Below are 20,290 nucleotides of genomic sequence, written 5' to 3' on the forward strand. Positions count from 1 at the left end.
TATTAAACATCTGTGACAATGTATAATCCACTTAAAAACATTCCCATGTGGCCATTAGAAGATTTTTATTACAGTTGCATGATCCAAACACTTTAAAATGTAAGGAATGTTTACGAATATGCTGACATTCTTCCAAAGCATAATATGTCACCTATTTCATATAGGTGAGCTTGGACAAACTATTTTGACTGCCGACATTGTGTGTGCGTTTTGTGTGTGTGCATGTGTGTGTTTTTAACATATGCTGATATCTGATAATCTTCTTATGTGTTTGAGTATTTTTTCCCTGAATAGCTTAACAAAAAAAAAAATGCTTCAGTGATGGAAGGTTGTAACCTCCTCCATCGCCTCCACAATTTCAATAGGCCATCAAGTGGCTAATGAACTGATAAACTCATGAAAGCTTATGGCCCCATTTTGGGGTGTATTAAGTGAGAATAAAACAAAATCAAAAGTAACACATAACCCAAAATGAACCTTTATGAGATAGAAAAAAAACAATTGCACATTGTTTCTTTTTGGTCTACGTGTGTTTTTAGTTGTGTGGCCCTCGATCAGACCTGCGGCTAAAGCTGTGAGTATCATTGTCACTTGAATATCTGTGTAAATCCGTGGATTTGTGTGAGCGGTCCGAGAAATTAAAATAACATGCTTTTTACTGAGCTTACTTTAAAGCTCTTTAGACTTCATTTAGTCATGTATATATTTAAAAATAAACATCTAAATGTGTTATTCTGTAGGCCCTACAAAACCCATTTAATGGAATCTGACAAGATTATCAAATCATTGATGATGTCACCAACTTAAATAATTGGAGAAAATGTCGACTAAGCCTGGATAAGCACTTCTAAAGGGGATACCGCTGGATTATCGTTTGTACATTTATTGTTGTTTCGTTTTTATTTGTTATTTGTTGTATCACTTAAATGGCAATAAGAAAGGTGCACACACGATTATCATAGTTACTGCATTTTTCCTAAGTCTTTTTTCTATTCTATTTTATTCTTTTAATTTACATTTTCATAAAAAGAGTACCCCATGTTTTTTTTCTTCGTTTTTTCAATAGTCCTTTTCTCACGCCAATATGCAGCGGTCCTCTGGTGTCTTATTGACCCAGGCAGCAGCATCCAGAGCGGGGGTGGTCGAGCGAGTGGCGGAGGGGTCGTCCGCCTCTTTCTCCAATGCAGGGGTGCGGGTGGGGGTAGGGGAAGATTACTCCAGCGTCTGTTGGGCCCATATGCCGCCAAAGTCTTGATTAAAACTCTTTGTATTTATATGACGCGTTGAGAGGCCATCTTTAATCTCGCCTGCTCTGACTTGTGCACTTTGCAGGCTCCAAGGTTACAATAACAAGACTGGGGAAGCTTTATTATATCGCAAGTGTCAAGGTCGGACGTGGCCACTTTTTGGCTTTAATCGCCTTTTAACCGGGTGAAAAAAAAAATCCCGAAACTAGTTCTGTTTTACAATTCACACTTATGTGAATTCAAATCATATGCAAAGTGTTTAACAGAAAACTTTTTTTCTTTTCAAGAAGTTGTTCCCACAACAGTGCAGACTCTTCTCATGAATATTCACGCATCTGTCAACCGAGCTATTGTCTCCTCATTCAATTGTTTTATTGTTCATCATCATAATGAAGCATGCATGCGCCCGTTTCCAAACGAGTGCAGCAAATTCCGCACGCACATTTACCCTTGAATGCAATTTCGGCACTGTTAGACCTTCAAAATATAATCTCAGCCATCCCCATTTTGGAGTTTTGAAATAAATGACGCGCAAGCGCACTAACGAGCATCCAGGAGTGGAATCAAAGTGGCTCTTGTCTTTTTTAACGCTTCGATTATTTCAAGCAAGCTTTTAATTAGTGCGCTCCTCCAGCGGAGGCTGCAATGAAAGAGAGATTATTGGCAATGTCAAGGATACTAATTGAATGTTGGACTTCTAACAATTAGCCCGCTGCAGAGCCATGTCGGCTCATTACACATCCCGTAATAGTCTGTGACTTTGTTGGTGAGTTTTAAGTAGCAGGTAGAGAAACACAAGCGCCCGCTTCTTCAGCCAACATCTTGACTCCTCCTCGTGGTTAGACAAGAATAGAATCAAGCGGAAAGTTCGCATCTTGATGGAGACACGTTTCACTGTTGTATAGTCCATTATAAATGATGTAATAAAAATAACAATATAAAGAGTATAAAAAAATGTGTATAATTTGGAATGAATAACCTAGAGGCTTTTTCCAGAGAATAAAGCCCATTTTAAGATTAAAGCCATTGTGTCTTTTAAACACGCTTGGGCCACTTGTTTGGGCCTTGAATGGGACCCACTGTTGCTAGGTGAAAATATTGGGATTAAAATCTTTTGTGGGATTAAACCGCTGGACATTCTCTATTTGTAAAGACTTTCTAAAATTGGAGTTCCGGAAGTGTGTGTGTGTGTGGGGGGGGGGCGTCCTAAACTTTATCTGATTTTTAAAATGTTATTCATGATATATTTTTAATTACAGTCGAACAGGTTTAAGCAAATTAACAATTTGATTTTAAAAGTTTTTGGGGGTAAACATGAATTCAGTCGTGCTGAAAATTGCGTGCATGCACACACAAACACACAAACACAAACAAAGATCGTCTGAGTGAAAGCTCACGGGACCTTCTGCCTTTTATTCTTCTTTTTGTGTATTTTCAGCGGGGAGGCCAAAGCGTCTTTGGAGCCAGTACCGGACCCACAATCATGTCGAGATCCAGTGGACAGGAGCCTTTGTGCGTGTGTGAGTGCGTGAGTGTGTATGTGCGCGTCTAACCCTTCATATTATTACTACCACTTGGAAAGTCTCATTTAATCATTAGCGTTTGCTCTCCCCCCTCCAGAAAAATAAACAGGTTCGAAGAGTGTGTGTTGCGAGGAGGGGCTCACAATTTGCATACAATACAACAGATCACAGTTTCGAAGGCTAGCACAGATAAAAATAATAATAATAATAATAATAATAATAAAAAAACACATGTACCATTTATATAAGACACACACTGATTGTCTCTTAGAAACTACATATTGATTCTTTATAAACACTTTTTTTCTTAAATAAAGTAGTGCATCCATGTCCACGCAGTATCGTTGCGGAACAAAGAAGCTTAATTAAAGGAGGTTCAAAGTTCAGGGTTCTCGTTCCGTGGCCTTGCGAGTGTAAATGTGCTGAGCTTGTCCTCAACAGGTGCACGAGTGGCGGGCGCACTGACAGACATGGATGGGGGGGCTACAGGTGAGTGGAAAAAGTAAAGAAAATCTCTTTGCCAGTGCTAAAATAAATTAGACCTCTCCTCTAAGAGAGGGTGATGCCAAAAACGTTTGAGCCCCAAGCAGAGGAGTCTTTTGTTTGTTTTCATCGTGGTCCCGCGCAGTGGAAGTGTTCACAGGACCTGGAATTTCCACGAGGAGGTCTGATCCTTATAATCCAAGCAATCGGCATTGAAGTTCAGCTTCCACGACGCCGCTTGGTCCTTATAATCCAGGCAGTCCGCCGTGGAATTGAAGCCCAGGCCGGACGTGCCGTAGCCCTGCGCGGAGAGCGACGCCGGGGACTGGTTGAGGTGTCCCGCCACCGCGTTCGTGCTCATCGGACTCAGGGTCGAGCCCGGGCCAGACAGCTGATGGTGCATGGGGGTGAGGTAAGAGCCGCAGTCCATGCCGCCGAAGTAAGACGTAGAGCCGGCGTAGCCCTGGCCGTAGCCTGAGGCCTGCGTGTAGGTCATTGGGTATGACCTCTGCATGCACGACGACGAGGTAGACAGCGGGTCCGAAAGCGGGGAGATGGAGGCCGGGCTCCAGATGGAGGCCGGCGCCGTGCTGCTGGAGATGGCCGGGACGGCTGTGGCGGTGCTGCTGGGGGGAGTGAACTGGCCGCTGGCACCGCTCTCGGAGCTCACTTCTCGGCTGGGGGAGCTTTTCTTCTTGGCGGGTCGCGCCTTGTTCTGACCCCCGTTCTGCTGCTGCTGTTGTTGCTGACGACACTTGGCCCGCCGGTTCTTGAACCACACCTGCAACGAGGCCACAAACGTGAGTGTCAAGGTTTGACAAGTTATCTGCATAAATCCTTCAAGTTATTTCCTCCACTAAAATGTTTCATTTCATAATTTACGCAATGGTTTACATATATATACCCGCGCGCGCACCCACGCGCGCTCGCACTGGCGCACGCACGCACGCACACACAATATTATTATTATTTTCGATTGAGTCATATTAATTAAAACTATTATTTTTCAGTGAACGTGATTATTGCCAAAAATCGCATTAGCACGCAATGACAACAGGACATCTTTGTTAGAAATGTTAAATTGCCTCTTGAAAAAAATAAAACATTCGTTCATGGTCATCCTATGCTGAAGTCATTAGTTGATATCTTTCAAATGTTTTCTGATTGGTCGAGCAGGAAGGTAAAAATATTTATTTTTTTGCCACTATAATTCTATCTAAAAAGCCAACAACAACCAGACAGTCTGTTTAACGAACATCACGAATAATTACTGAACGTTAAGGTTCAGATGATTTACATTTTAATGTGATTATCAAATAAGTTTTCATTCGTTTTTTTCACTTGCATGGCTCGATAATTATTTTCTCCAAATTTAGTTATGCACGAAAAAACGTTTGGGGTTCTTGTTCTCGTTTTTTAAAATGAAATTATGAATTTGTGACACAAGCACGGAAAGCAGCATTCGCACCATGCAAAGACGTCCTCGACTTCAAAGTCCTCATATTTTTTCATTTGTTAATTGTCTCTTAATTTTGTTTCTTTATGACTGTCACCCGACAGAAATATTCTGAATGAAACAAGAAATTCCCGATTTGATTTTTTATTTTATTTGCTTTGTTCACTCCAAATAAATAGTTCCATATGGGACTTTCCAATAAAGCAGATGATCAATGACTCACCTGGACACGCGACTCGGGTAGATTGATTTTGAGAGCCACTTCTTCGCGCATGAATATGTCCGGATACCTCGTTTTAGCGAACAACGCCTCCAAGACGTCGAGCTGCGCGCGCGTAAAAGTAGTCCGCTCTCTTCTCTGCTTCCTTGGCGTCGCTACATCAGCCGGAGTAAAATGCACATCATGAAAATATATATTTATACGAACACATTAAATGCCAAGTCAAAATAAGACGACAAAAGCGAATGTGTGCAACTAGAATTTGCTGTGCGTCTGGTTTGCGTAATTACGCACGAATTAATGCTGACATTTCTGGTTGAATGTTTGCGACCAAAACATTAATTTAGCTGTTGCGATTGTGCAAAGAAATGGAAATCTGAAGTTATCAAACTTCAACTATCAAACTTTAAAAAAACAACATTAAAGGGAAGTATTGGACAGCCATTCCAAAAGGTGACACTTACCTGGATAGCCCACGGACGGATGTAAAAGGTCCATTCCGGAAGTGGTTAAGCTGAGGCCATTGACTGTGTAAGGTGGTTGCTTTAGATACGACATCATGCTAATGTTTGTCTCGTGTCTCAAGTTGGAGAAAATGGTGGAAATGGATGGAGTTCCCAATGAGCACCTGCTGTCCTTTCCCGTGTCCACACGCTCCTGTCTGTATAGACACCTGACCACAAAGAAAAGCACAACGAATACATTTTACTTGGGGGGGAAACACGCACACCCACACAAACACACAGACGCGCACACACTGCTCCAAGTACATGCAATTTATTGGGGGACAATTTCCTACTAGAAATAAACATAAATAAGAGAAACGCGAGAAAAGATAGTTTATAAAAAAATATCAGTCGAGTTTAGACAGAGTAAAATATTCGAGAGGATTCAATGAATTGTTACAATCTGTGTTTTTTTTTTAAATGACGAACTGCATGTTTTCGTGTAAATGACTGTCCCTCATCCATTAATGTGCGTCTTGATTATTTTTCTTCGTCTGCTTATTTCCAACGGTTTGAACCCCCTCGTCTCAATCTGTCACGCTTAAAGCCATGGACCAGTTGCACATTCCCGTTCAATAATCACCATCGTCATCATCTTCATCATCCCTGACTGAGTTTAATTATCGTAGGTCTTTTTTTTAATTTATTGATTAATTAACGAGGTAATTCATGTGACAAGTGAGTGGAGATGATTACAGGCCAATGTCCTATGCAAAGAGCGTTACTCAGATGAATCATTTGGAAGATGTTTGAATTCATGTATTTATCGTTTATTGCGCTCTGATAATATATTATAATCTAATAATCTAATAATAAGAATATAGGCAAGCAAAATAGAGCACATAATTTATTCGTTTCCTACCCCCATAAAATTTTCACCTACTAGTTTTTTTAAGGTGATTTGTTGGATTACTGTCCACTCAATTAAATAATATAGGAGACCCAAAATTAATTTCTGCTAAAAATATTAGACAATATTTTGATTTACCTTTTTTTTAAAGAAGATTTTAAATAAATATAGTAAACTATGAGTCCCCCTAAAAAGTTCACTTTTTTTCTCAAGAAACATTAATTCTGTGTCCCCATCACGCTTTAAGTTAAATTCTTCCGATATGAGGAAAACTCGTTTACAAAATAGCGTTATTTCTTTTGTTTCGTCCAGTGCCTATTAATTTATTTTTAATGATTTTATTCACTACCCAAAAACAACAACCTTGTTTTCTAAATTTTTTATGTCTTTATGTTTTTGTATTGCAGGGGAAATTGAAGACGAGTCCTACTTGGAATTTCAACGAGCGGTCGCGCTAAAACGTGAGTGGGGGAAAAAGTAAACCCACCTTGCTCTTGGAGAGTGCAAACGCTTTTTTGCGTGTCCTCCCGAACGAGTGAGGAAAGTCAAGTGAGAGCAACGACGTCCTGCTCAATATCGACAAAGATGCCCCAGAACGAAAAGAAGGCAAAAAAAGGAAGAAGAATCCGCAGTGTCAGAAGACAAAGTTCAACGTGGTGCGTCTGCGTTGGGTTTTGAAGCAGTGCTGCAGCAGTGAAATGATGATGACGATGATGAGGATGAGGATGATGATGATGGAGGAGGAGGAGGAAGAAGAGGAGGAGGAGGCAGCATAGGATTTGTTGGTGTGTTGGGAGTGAAGTGCTTGGAGTTGGAATTTGTACAAAGAGGCAGCCAATAGGAGCTCAGCTCCCACACACACTGGTGGTGGTGGTGCTGGTAGTGGGTGGGGTGGGGAGGGGGGGGGGGGAGATCTTCCCCCTCCCCCCCTTAGATACTTTTTGGACCCACTGTCCTCATCCAATGGCCCTGCGCGAGTCTTCCACGTTTATGCTGTAACAAGTGGAGTTTAAAACTATTTCCACCTCAATTTGTGGAATTAATGCCCAAATTAGAAAATGCAAAAAAGCACTTAGAAAATGTTACACCGAGTCATTCTGACTTTATTTTTCAATTTCTATACAGATCGCGCTAACCAATCACGCAATTCCAAAAATAAATAAACACAGACAGTGAGTGTGCTTCCATGGAGAGAAAGAGTTAAAAAAAAATCGAGAGACGCCTTTCTCTCACGTTCCGCGACATCTAGCATGCAGGCAAAAAAAAAGAGGATTTAGAGACTTATTTCTAAAAAAAAAAAAAAAAAAAGTGTCCTCTCATCCGCAGAGCAGCTAGTGTGTCACAATTCTGCAGGCCTGCGCCCACATACACGCACGAACTGGAGCTCCGTGAAGAAGATGAGGAGGAGGATGTTCAAATGGCAAGACGAGCAGCAAGGTAAAATACCTTCCCATTATTTGCAATCATTCCGAGTTTCAAATGTGACATTTTCTGCATTTGAAATATTGATATGACATTTAGACAAATTGCAAAAAATAAAAAAACGGGATTTTCATGGCTTTGTGGAAGACGCGCACCCTCACATGCACATGCAGGCACGCAAGATAATTTAAATATTGATTATTGAAGAGTTTTGAACACACATTGGACACTTTTCTCTCGGTGCTCAAGCAAGGCCTGCGCCAACGTGTCATCATCCACTCGCTTCCCCCGCAGATTTCCACGCAGGAAGAAGAGCTGTTATTGGATCGCTAAAGTTGGATTTCTCTCAGCGGTCAGCGCTCACCTGAGCAGCGGGGATTTCTTTCTTTATTCTTCTTCAAGACGCAGTGGCATGTACAGGTAGTTCCATTTTTATTGGAAGCATTTAATCAATTGATAATCATTTTTGCTTATATAAAAACGTATCTTGTTATTCTTGTTGACAATTTACGCCAACATAATTTTGTTGATTTTGAAAAAATCTATGGTGCACGACCATTATTAATTTCAACGTTTTGGGAAATTAAAATCCATCATTTCAAAAGACTAATGCACAGCAGAACCGTTATTTTTTTTAAATTTAATTACTTATGGAAATATTGTTTTTTCAGGAAAAAAAAAACAGTAAATCAACATTTTTATTTAAATTTTACATTTATTTTAAATTTTGTGGAATAAATGTGCAACAGAACCGGTGCCATACACTCATCCTTAAAACGCACATTTGACCTTCTTTTCATCTTCAACACAATCCGTTTATTTTTCCATCCACACCGGCTTGATTTCTTAGTAAAGATCTCCTGGCATGTTCTATTAATAAGCGTTGAAGTGAATCTGAAATGCTGCGCGTAAAATGAGCAAATGGGCGCCAAATGTGGCAGTTATCTCGCGGTCGAAGTGTATAGCTCAATAATTGATGGGCTGCTAAAAGCGGGGCGTCCGCGGGGAGTGTGCGTGTTAAAAGGACGTTTAAAGGCACAAGGAGTTAAGCGCCCCTGGCGGGCTGCATGCGCTCCCACCGACTCCCGCCTTTTATCTCCGCCTCTGCTCCACTCCACCTGAGGCTGTGCATTAAAGCAGTCAGGGCCTCCTCCAACCTGTGATTCCCACTTTGCCTCACTCACTGCACCTACTTTGATAGCCATGAGGGGCGAGGAAGGGGCTCAGGGGTGGCAGTTTGAAGATTTGGATGAATTAATAAATCATTCGCACTGCCTCTGCATATTAGACAGTGTACAAAATAGACATGATAGAATAAACATGTGTATCATAAATAATTGAGGAGAGCAAATAGAAGAATTTAAATACTGGCACAGCCCCCCCCCCCCCCCCCCCCTGCATATTTACCACTTACACATCTTTGCTCCTTGTTTCATATATGCATGGTTGAAAAGGAGGAATGTGTTGGAGGAATTTATTCTAAACTAAAAAAGAATGGGGGTATGTAATTTTCTTTCTGTTTTGGCAGTGTATTTTTTTATGCTTTTTTAAAAAATATTTTTGGTCGATTTTAAAAAATACGCTATATTAAGGAAAAGTAACACAATTTGTTCATGACTGAAATTTTTTTCCCACTGACGGGTGCAGGTAAGTGAAACCTTTATTATACACAGCAGCAGCTGTGTGTGTTGTGTGTGTGTGTGCGTGTGTGCGTGTGCACGCTTGGAAGAGGGGATTTGAGCGAATGAGGATCATCACAAGCTGTATTTTAATTAGGCCGTGGGGCTCAATTCAATGCCACCTTTGCAATGGCGGTGCACTAAATGCAGTCGGCACACATTAGCCTTAATTCTAAAAGAGTCAAGAGAAAAATCAACCAGGTTGAGGAATCAAACTTCATTTGTGCTCTGCAATTGTCACATTCAGACATTATTCCGTGCGGAAAACTGAGCTATACAGAAATACAAATATGTTGTTGACATGTTTCCAGTTGTCACACACATTTGGGATTCTTAGTGTTGCTGTTTTGCTGTAAACATTCATAAAACCCGGCATCACCAAGCAAATGTGGCCCCACAAGGCCTGCATGACTTTGTATGTGTTCGCCAAGTTCACGCCTTTTAATGAGAGCTGTAATTGTTGTGTTGTGTTTACGCAGGAGTTCTCTGACAAACAAACGGATGCAATTAAATTCACTGTCATCACACATCATCACTGAGGAAACAAGAAAGGAGAAGGATGCACACAGGGCCAAGGACTGAAGGAGAAGAGGTCCACTCCCAAGGACACTAAAGTGAACTCTAACATGACAGTCTTACTCATTGCATGAAGTGAGATGTGTATTATGGGATGCACTAATACAAGACTTCAGGTACCTATAGAATATTTGATATCGAGTGCACATATACATGTTTGGAATTTCGATGAAATGCATTCTTCTTGTGAAAGTATTGTTAAAAATCACATTTGATAGAAGATAGCATTATTATTATTATTATTATTATTATGGTTGAAAGTGCCTATGCTTTTGAAAATGAATTCATTTTACTGATATGAGTATTTGAATTATTAACAGTTGTTATCATTCAAACAGTAATAATTGTAACAATTCTCAATCTTTTAATGCCAAAAAATGGGTTTACCTATAACAAATACAAAGACCATAAGAGAGAAGTGATTGGGCTTCACTATCACAACTTTTTTTTGCATATTAATAAAAACATTTATAATAAAATATTAATATGTTGATGTATAATATTTCTGTATAAGTTACTGCGCAATTTGTGTGCATATATGTGTTATTTAAGTTGTATGTTGCAACAATGTGTTTGCGATGTCTTAGCATTAAGCTAGCTAAGATGGAACGTGATTGCCTGAATGCAGCATATTTATTTAGTTCTCTTTATTGTTTGCTTAATTTTACAGCAAGCATCAACGATAAATGCCTTGAAGCAAGCAAATGTCAACTCTTTTTGAAAAATTAGCTTCTTGCCAAACTGCACACTTATGGAAGACAGAATAGTATTGTACGGACATATATGCAGGCTGGTATTGGACGTCAGAGAATCGGAGAGTTGAATTTCAGATGTGGAGTATCGGTGCATCCCAAGTGTGTTACGCAGTGAGTGGAAATGTGTTTGCAAACACAGGCTTGAATTGCACCTTGCCTCTGTAGGCGTCCTGCGTGCACGTAGAGGTGTGTGCACGGCGTGCGAAAAGCTGCCCTGCAGACCGGACCTGTGGAGTCTTCAAAGGAAGAGGAAGTCAATGTAGGGTGGGGGGTGGATTTGTTCTGGCTTATTTGGAAACCTGGGATTTGAATTGGATTCTGGGAGGCATTCATAACACATTTGAAAACGTTACATTGTGAGATTTCATGTTTAATCCCCATCATAATGTATTTTGGGGGGGAATGGTCACAGCGCTTGATTCATCAAATGTTTTTTTTTTTTTTATGAGTGGTGGGGGCCTGTGAGCTTTTGCAGAGCTCCTGAAGATCAGACTCTTCCCACTTTAACCTTCCTCTCCACTGTGTTTTGTTGATCTGACCTGGATGTATGATGGGGTCAGTGTAAAAAAAATAATGACCATGAATAGCAATACTTTTTTTTTTCGTAAAAAAGATCATGTGTAGTAAGGCTTTTATTCGTAAAAAACAATGACATGCAAAAAGTTCTTGATAGAAATCAGGATTCAACACTCTTGTCGCTCAATGAGGTCGTCAAATTATTAGAGACAGATTGCAGTATAAATATTTATTTGCTCAAAGTACAAGTAAAAAAAAAAACTTAATGAAGTACCCAATTTTGATGGTTTCAGTACTTTTAAATCAGTCATGCACAAAATCTGGGTGTGTTTATGTGCATGTGTGTTATGGTTCCCCATCCAAAGCCCACTTTGCTTTGAATGACACTTTGGCGATGCCCCCAGCATCCCTCTTGGACATCTCAAGTGTACCCCCTGTTAGTGGCAACAGTGCCAATTCCTCCCCACTCTTTAATATCTCTCTTTGGGTCCTCTCTGGCTTTCACCAGTGAAGGCTCCTCCGTGACAGTTGGACATCGTCGTCGCTTCTCGGGAGACAGCGGCGGGTGCGTTCCCAGCCTCGGGCCCGCGGGGAATCTGCGATGGCTCGCCTGTCAGTCGGCCCCTCCCCTGCAATTAGGAGAGTAAACACAGCGCTGGGAGACAAGAGGAGGGAACGGCGGAGGGCGGGGAGGGGGGCCTTGACGCTCCTGTCCTACTGCTGCTTGAGTTGTCCATCAGCAGCTTTGGATAGAGAGAAATATTCATCAGATGATGTTGAACGAGACATTTAGGAACTGGCTAATGAACGTGAATCCGTTGATGGAGTTGAATGCTCAAGTCAAAAGAAATGTGGAGTGTAAATGGTTAAAGGTGTAATCATTTCAAATATCCTGAACAACGAGCAAAAAAAGAGGCAACATGAGAACAATGCTATTGTATTGACATATGAGCGTGTTTGTTTTCTATCAGACAATCACAATACAAAGCAGCCTCACCTCCAACCCCCCCCTCCCACCCCTCCCTTCTCTTCTTCTTCACCTCTCTCCTGGTTGCTGGGGGAACTGGCCAGTGGCTTCTGGAATTTGGTGTGGGCCGGACTTGTAAAGCACAGAGCTCAGGACCAGCTTAGTGGTGGTGGGCCACCCCAACTGTCCTGAAGCCCCTCCACTCTCCCCGGGCAAGGAGGCCGGCTAGGGAATGACACGTCGGAGAGGGGAGGAATGTTTGTGGGAAGACCTGCCAGCAAAGTGCCATGCGGCGAGCGACTGACATCCTACACTGACAAGAAGAGATCTTGGCCAATGGAAGCTCATCCCGTCAGTGTCATTGAGCTTACGGAAGATGCTGCTTGTCACACACGCAGACACAGTGGCACCACATCTGACTGCTGAGACCTTTGTGACTTAAAATGTGCCCCTCTCCAACAGAATGGACCAAATATTGTGCATGGTTAGTTTCAATGGAGCTCACTCAAGTGTACATCAACCACCATCTGTCTCCATTACGCGAGCATGATCACATGCGCTAGTTTCTGTGTAAGTACATTTTAAATCAGATGGTGTGCATCAGTGTGTACATGTGGTGGACAGGGAGAGCGCAAACGGAGGGGTCCCGGTGCCATCGCCAAATTTTTTTTTTTTTTTTACGTGGACCAGAGAGCCATGCTGCAGCATCATGGTCCACAGCATGCAAAGACAAGGGGGCAGATGGGTGCAGTGTAGCAGCACAACCCCCCCCTTCTCCTCCCAAATGTGAGGCAGCAGTGGTGGGAATGGCACCGAATGAGAGGGAGCGCGGATCCATGGCTGAGAGGGGGAAAAAAAACTGTTGGAGCGCTATTCGGGTTCGCTTTGAAATCCAACTACGGGGGCACGAGCCCAGGGAGGAGAGGCAGCCTGCTTAGACAGGCAGTCACCGTGCTGGGCCAGCGTCCAGCCCGGGCCCCCTCCCAGCCCAGACAAGCCCGTCTGGCCCGAGCTTACGGGAGTCAGGCGGCTGACCCCCGGTGGACCGGCCGGAGCCCAATATTACCGGGGACCCTCTCAGAGACTTTCCATTTCCAAACAGCAGCACGGCACCTTGGAGTGGGGGTGAAAGGGGGAATCGGGGGGGCTCCTCCAGCACGCAGGTCTCTGGATGGGCGCCCGGTGTAGTCTGTCGCTGATGATAACCCCCACCTCGCTACCAGGCCATTCAGCCTTCAGGGCCTGTGCAGGTCCACACGTCACCATGGCAACAGTGGCATGGCAATGTGAGTGGGCAGGAAGCCAGGTGGTGCCAAATTGGGATGAAGGAGGACATTTTGGGGCGACTTCGTAATCCTTAAACCTTCATATGTTAGCTAATAACTTCACCAGACCATTTAAAAAACATCTTACCAAATGGAAAATAATGGAAATGAAACCAATATTACCAAACTTTATAACTACAGTATGTAAACAATCATTTTCTGCGTGACATCCTGCACAATGAAACTTTGACCTGAGTATTTTTGCTCTACTTTTAAAAAACTTATTTGTGACCAAATATTATGGTGAGATTCCAAAGTGTCTAAACTCTTTAGTAGCTTGATGGGATTTGGTGACACTCTGCATTACTTTGTAACCTCCCACTTCTTTTTACAGGCACTAAAAACCATCCTACAGTTTGTTTTGCATGTTTAAAATGAAAACCTTGCGGAAAGAATTGACCTGATACATTGCTCGTGTGTTTAAAGAGACTTTGTCACTGCAACATTAAGCTTGCGTAAACACAAGTAAGTTCAACGACATTCACAGCAGCCACCTAAAGTTGACTCCACGCCCACTCTAAGCCACTGGGAAGACTCTGTAAGTGGCGGGGCCGCTGTTTACTGAAAGTGGATATCTGCTGTTTGTTTTCTTGTTCTGCTCCCCGACTGTAAACAGCGCCTGGATTTTCTTGAGTGCTGTCTTAAAACGTGCATGTTGGTGCGTGTGCGCCATGTGTTATATTTGCTGATAACAGGATTTACTCCAATTGCGACTCACCAGTTGAGAAAGGTTAATTGTCGGCGCAATCGGTAGAATGGCGACATGCAATAATTATTAGCCCGAGTTGCTTTATTATTTAGGGATGCTAATTAGGCATTAACAATGCTCTCCTTTTTGGATCACAACTTCAATTGAGTGTCGATTTGCGTGAAGTTTACTTTGACATCCATTCATCAAACTAAAGGAATGTTGTTTTGTAGATGTCCTTACTGTGCTTATGATTATAAAACTGAAGAGTTATTGATCCCAAAATTAGCAGAGGGATTTGGAAAGATTGCTCCGTGGAGTGCTTCTTCGTTTTAGTCCGTATAAGAACAATGCATTTTCATGATTTTTTTTTTGCTGGTTTTAATGGTTTGGTAATTCTAGTGCACATCAAAGAGTGTTTAATACAATAATGCAAAAGTGGAGGGGGAAAAAAAGCACTTGAGCAGAGATTTGAAGTCTATTCTCAGTTATTGCTCCGCTCAGAGAGCGAGAGTGTGTATTTTGTGCGCCACCCATGTGGATGAGTGTGGCAGCAAGACGAGGTGGAAAGTGACATGGAACGAAAGCAAGAGATCAAGGCATGGCTGCCAGTGCATGTCATTGGCCTACACTCTCATCAAATAGCCCCGTGCTGCTTGTGTTGCTGCCCAGACGCAAATTAATTTGGACGCATGGAAAGACTGCAGAGTTGGAGACTCATCTCTGCCCTTTAAAAAGAAAAGACACCAGCGGAGCGCACTCCTCCAGCAAAGGGGGTGTGTGACGATGGCTTTCAGTGGACTGTCTGGAATAAGATGGGAGGGAACAGAGGACATGCTTGAATGTGCTTGTCCTGCTATGATGACAAGATGGCTCAGGCACCGCTGTGCCACCGGCCAACCGGGCCCTCCCCCCTTGTGTTCCCCCTCAGGACAGCAGTGAGGTGGAAGGGAGAGGCGAGGGAGTGGACGATTTATGGTTAGCCGCCGTTTAATCTCTTCTTTGGCTCACAGCAGATTCTTTCACGACATACCCGACTCCCTCTTTAGTCCAAATCTGGACCGACTCATCTCGAGGTGGGCTTCATATGACGGCAAGGGGGCTCACTTGACCAACTCTGAAATTGAACATGACTCTTTTCACACAGGCCAAAGTGAATGCCTTGTGAGTAAAGATGTGCATTTGCCGTAGTACTAAGGTCAGTTTGTTTAAAGACCACTAAAGAAGTAAAACAGTTCATTCAGGTGGACAAAGAAGTCCACCACTATAAATTTGGATTACAGGCAATGACACAATTAAAGTTGACCATAGCTGCTTTATGGCTCTACTCTACTGTGCTGTAGTTTTTGTCCTATAATCCAGAGATGTCAATTTTTGGTGAATGCAAAAAGGCATCAGGGAGGCCTAACCTGAACCCCTAACCTTAAAACTAACCCTAATCCATAACCCAAACCCCTAATTCCCTAAACCTACCCCCAACCCAAACCCGAATTCTAACACTAATCCAACCTCAACTTCATTTCCTGTTGACCTCTTCCCTGATAGTAAAAAAACAACAACAAAGGGTTAGTAGTAGGATTAGGATTAACCAACCCGATGCAAAATCTTGTGCTGAGAGGATGCAATCAAAGAATTTTAATTTATAAGAAATTCAAAACAATTTCACTTTCTTTTTCCACATTCAAATTTGATGGCAAGAATGATGATTTGTTGAATGTTAGTGTTCAGTGTTGACATTGGATATTTACTAATCTGGCTATTTATGCTTTCGTGTCATTGTAGTTTACCTCAACCAGTCGTTGATACTTTGTTGAAGAGGAGCAGTTGAAAGCGAGAGGATGATCATTTTTTTCATGAAGGAATAAGACAACTTTTATGTACCTTTACTTTGAACAGCAGTTGATTTACGGGCTGGCTGGAGTTTAAGAGTTGGCCAAGGAAGGGGCTTGGGGGGGCATCTTTCGCTTCAGCGGACCCTCGTCAGCATGTCGTTAACCTCCCAGGGCTAAGGGGGGAAAGAAAATCAGGCCTGTGTGTATGCTTAAAAGTCAGGGTTTGTTTGTAAGGTGCCTGGGGAGGTCTGGACCCCCCTGCTGGAGGACAAGGTAACAAAACAGCAGCATGCTAACTGAGGGGGTGGGACTCACCGGGGGCTTAAGCAGCCCCCTGCATGCTATCTTAAGTCGCTTCAGTGAAGTCTTACACAATTGTTTGGAAACAACAACAAAAAAGAAAACTTTCATGACTTTAGTATAAGTTTTTTTGTAATGATTATGGATTGCTCATAAGATATTATATGTTTGTTAATGTGTTTGTTCAGTGAGTTTGTTAAATTACCTAAATTTGATTTCATTTTAGTTAACAGATACTCCATTGTCGGGCTCAATTGTTTTTTGGTATTTAATGTTAAGAAATAATAACTACTTAGTTTTCAGTCAGGCACATTTTTTAAACTGAAAATATTTGGAGTGTTTTTATTTGGTGTTTTCTGTATGAGCTTAGCTTGTCACGTGTTCTTCCAAATTTATAAATTCAGTAAAGGCACAACTGTATGTTATTCTTGCATTATTTGTTTGGCAGGCTTAGGTGACAATAATATTTTTTTTTGACATAACCAAGGTACCTCAAGTTGTCATGTGTAAAACTTTATATGAGAACGTACATCTGCCATGATCCAATATCAAAAGTGAAATGGAAAAAAAAAAAAAAATCCAATACTTGTTTCTATTTCCCAAGCTTGCCATTGTGAGCGCCACTCAGGGTGAGTTAATGAGATGGGGGTTTGGGGGATAGGGTGGGCTGTTTGCGGTGCGGCGGGAGCAGAACAAGAGCTTGGTAACTTTTGTAGTCTTGTGATCAAACACCAGTGGTGACTCTGCAAACTTCTGTCCTCTCTTTTCAGCATTTCTTCTTTCTGTCCACCCAGCCCCCCTACTTCTCCTCTACAGTAGTCATGCCCCTCACCATTTTTCTACATCTTATCCCTTTTAATTAGAAAGCAAATTCTGCAGCCCGCAGAGACTTAATCCCCTACAAGGCAACAATGCACAGAGTGGCTTTGAACAGCCCGACCTGCTACCCTCAACCCCCCCAACACTGCTGGACTTTCATGGGGAGATGGCAAAGGAGGGGTGGGGGTGTTTTCTTCCCAGAACATTATTACTTAAAGATACACTGTGCTGCTACTCTATTTGGGCAAGCGTATATTTGCATTTTCAGAACGTTAACAGTAATTAACAACTAAGTGACACACAAGTGTGTGTACGTGTGCCAACTGAGTCTATCTCGCCTCGGCTGATTTGCATATATATTAATGTCCCATATTGTATAGATTAGATCCCATTAGTTGTGGCGAGTGCGCGAGAAGGTGCAGCGAGGATGGCAAAAGTCGTGTTATTATGTTTAAAATCATGTTTAGATAGTTGGAATGTAAAGAAAAAGAGGTTGGGCTTCGGGAGCAAGGTTAACGGTGATTAGAAACTCGGACTACACTGACAAAAGACTCAGATTAGATTTCTTTAATCCCAAAAGGGCAAAGTCTTTTCTAAAATAGAACTCCATTAAGGCCGCCTGTATCAGCCATTACCAGCATTCATTTCTTAATAAATGTCTATCTGGATGGGGCACAGTGTGCTGGAATTAAAGTCGTCCGGTTGTTTCTGGAGTCAATTTACCGTCAGTTTAAATGCTAGGAACAAATTTGAAGACAACATAATTGTTATCTGTGTTATTAGGCTCACCATTGAATGCTTATTGGAATAGACATTTTTGTTTTCAACCAGCGACAAATTTTTGTCATAAAAAAATTCTTCTTTTCAGTATTCGTTTTTCTGTCTTTTTTGGGGCGGAGGTCAAAATTCCTCAGTTTAAAACCCTGTCGATTTATTTAAGAAAATAATTCTTAAGAAAACAATTCATAAGAAAATTCAAGATAAGAAAATAATTCTTTATACAATATTATTGTACTTAATATTTTTATATGGTGCATGTAAACACATCACACCAGATTGAAGCCAAATACTAATTTCCATCTGAGTTTGTAATACCATATATGTGAGAAATGCAAAACCATCCTAGCTGCCTTAAGTGTCATAGATGCTCAAATATATCTAAAACTGTGAAGCTTCAATTTGTGCAAGCAATTTTATTAACGTTACTTTTGAAACCTATTGCAGAACCAACCGCAATCTGCCTACACAAGCAACTCATTTACAGTCAGCATCCTTCAATTGAATTCTTTCAGCTCAGTCACCTTTCCCCTCTCACTGTACCAATGTTTTCTTAAAGAGGATCAAACATACTCATATTGACAGTGATGATCTTCCGCAGGAACCCAAAATCCATTACGTGAAATAACTTCATTTAGCTCCCACATTAATCATTACTTGCCTAATTAGCATTGATAGAGATGCCTTGAGCGGGGATTCATTTACTCAAGGCCCAATTAGTTCCCCACACTGTCGATCTGTCTGTCACATGTTGGCGTGTGCATGTGTGACAATGAGACAAATGTGGAGTGGGCTGCCTGGATGAGCAGACTACAGTGTGGGTCTCATTCTTTGCCTGAGGCCATTTTATTCCTCTCTTACTCAAGTGTTACATATTGCAAAATACTACTAACTACTAACCCAACTAATATTTCTTAACTCAGCTTTTACCTTTACAGTCTTGTGTACTCAATTCTGACTCAGGTCATCTTGCCATGGTTCAGAAAGCTTATTAATAAAACATCATCCCTTAATGGGCTGTAACAACAGATTGACATGACAAAACAAATGACTGATTTGATATGTACGCATTTCTATGAGCATATTTGTCATTTCCCAGGCCTACATTGGCTTTGAGGATTTTTTATATATGCGGTGTGGGGGGCAATACAGGTCACAGTGAGTACTGCTGGGACTTGGAGGGACGAGCGCCTCAATGGGATGTTCTTTTTTTTTTGTCTTGTATAGTTTTGTTGTCTAAATGTTTTACAAACTTAATTGGCAATCCCCGAGGAGTTCTGCCAGCTGTCGGCCCGATGGAGGGGGTTCCTAATTTGATGCCGGGGTATAGCTAGCAGAGCGTGCAACACCCCGCTCACTGCGCACGGCCCGATCGAGCCTGGGGTTTGTTTGTTTTCACCTCGTTTGTTCGGCAACTGGAAGACTTTAACAGCTGCCATCTAACAAGCAGAATGTAGATCAAATGAAATACACGGTGATGCTCCACTGAGGCATTGGAGAGATGGTCCAACCATTGTGGAAGCTGGCATCGGAGCTGTTGTACTTCATGAGATAGTACGTGATCACAGCTTAACTTGCAGACACTGGAAACTGTTTTCTTCCATCAAAAATGAAAAAAAGATTCATCAAGCTCTCGCTTTTTCGCCGTAAGTTCTTTCTCTTCTTCTGACCTAGAGCTCAAACCAATTAAGTCACCGCATCACCCTTTCATTTGGACAATCTGATGCCACAGGAGGATTTTAGAGGTCGAAAGAATTATTAAAAAAAGTTCACTTGGTTTTTGTAGGAAGAGCTATTTCAGATAACAGAGGGAAGCAAAGCACTTGAGAGCATTAAAGGTTTATTTAAGAAATGATAAGAAACTGATCTGGGCAAAGTATGGCCCGTGGGCCACATCCGACCAGTCCATGGTCTCTGACAGGCCTTTGTAGGATTTATAAAATCAAAACAAATAGTGGAAAATATTCTACAATAAAGACAAAATGGGGATGCATTGAAAAATCGGATTGGAAAAAGTAATATTACTGTGTCAACATACTTTGATTTCATTACAGCTGTTGTCAATGAAGTCCCACCACAAAGCATTGTCAACCAATTTGTAAGTATAAATGGGCGGAGGAAAAAAAAGTTCACACGCGCGTTGCCTCATGTTAACAGCGATGACATACAGGGTTGTCTTAGGTCAACTCAAGCCAGCATGGTGCGTCTGAAAGGCGTGTTGACTCTGTGCACATTATCACCAAGGCGTGGCACTGCATAGTCACGCAGGATAATCGGGCCGCCATGACGGTGCCACAGCAGGAAATGTAAAACTTGCTGGTTTTTCAAGGGTAAACAGGACTCATCTTG

General features: G+C 41.9%; 1 protein-coding gene and 2 long non-coding RNA genes across 3 annotated transcripts; 2 read left to right on the plus strand and 1 right to left on the minus strand.

Moving 5' to 3' along the window:
- Positions 1-2,626: 2,626 nt before the first annotated feature.
- otx2b (orthodenticle homeobox 2b) lies at positions 2,627-6,862 on the minus strand. Its single transcript, XM_037241937.1, has 4 exons — positions 6,773-6,862; positions 5,394-5,602; positions 4,933-5,084; positions 2,627-4,034 (listed from the first exon to the last, which is right to left on the minus strand). The coding sequence occupies exons 2-4, from the start codon at positions 5,488-5,490 to the stop codon at positions 3,408-3,410; spliced, it is 876 nt and encodes a 291-aa protein (XP_037097832.1). The 5' UTR covers positions 5,491-5,602; positions 6,773-6,862; the 3' UTR covers positions 2,627-3,407.
- Positions 3,941-6,882, plus strand: LOC119116507. The gene is made up of 2 exons (XR_005096284.1): positions 3,941-4,053; positions 6,693-6,882. It is a non-coding gene; the product is annotated as an uncharacterized LOC119116507 (long non-coding RNA).
- Positions 6,883-7,239: 357 nt separating this feature from the next.
- On the plus strand, positions 7,240-16,911 carry LOC119116506. Its single transcript, XR_005096283.1, has 3 exons — positions 7,240-7,722; positions 8,002-8,127; positions 9,866-16,911. It is a non-coding gene; the product is annotated as an uncharacterized LOC119116506 (long non-coding RNA).
- Positions 16,912-20,290: the final 3,379 nt, after the last annotated feature.

The sequence above is a fragment of the Syngnathus acus genome, chromosome 22 (assembly GCF_901709675.1).
Source record: "Syngnathus acus chromosome 22, fSynAcu1.2, whole genome shotgun sequence".
NCBI lineage: Eukaryota > Metazoa > Chordata > Actinopteri > Syngnathiformes > Syngnathidae > Syngnathus > Syngnathus acus.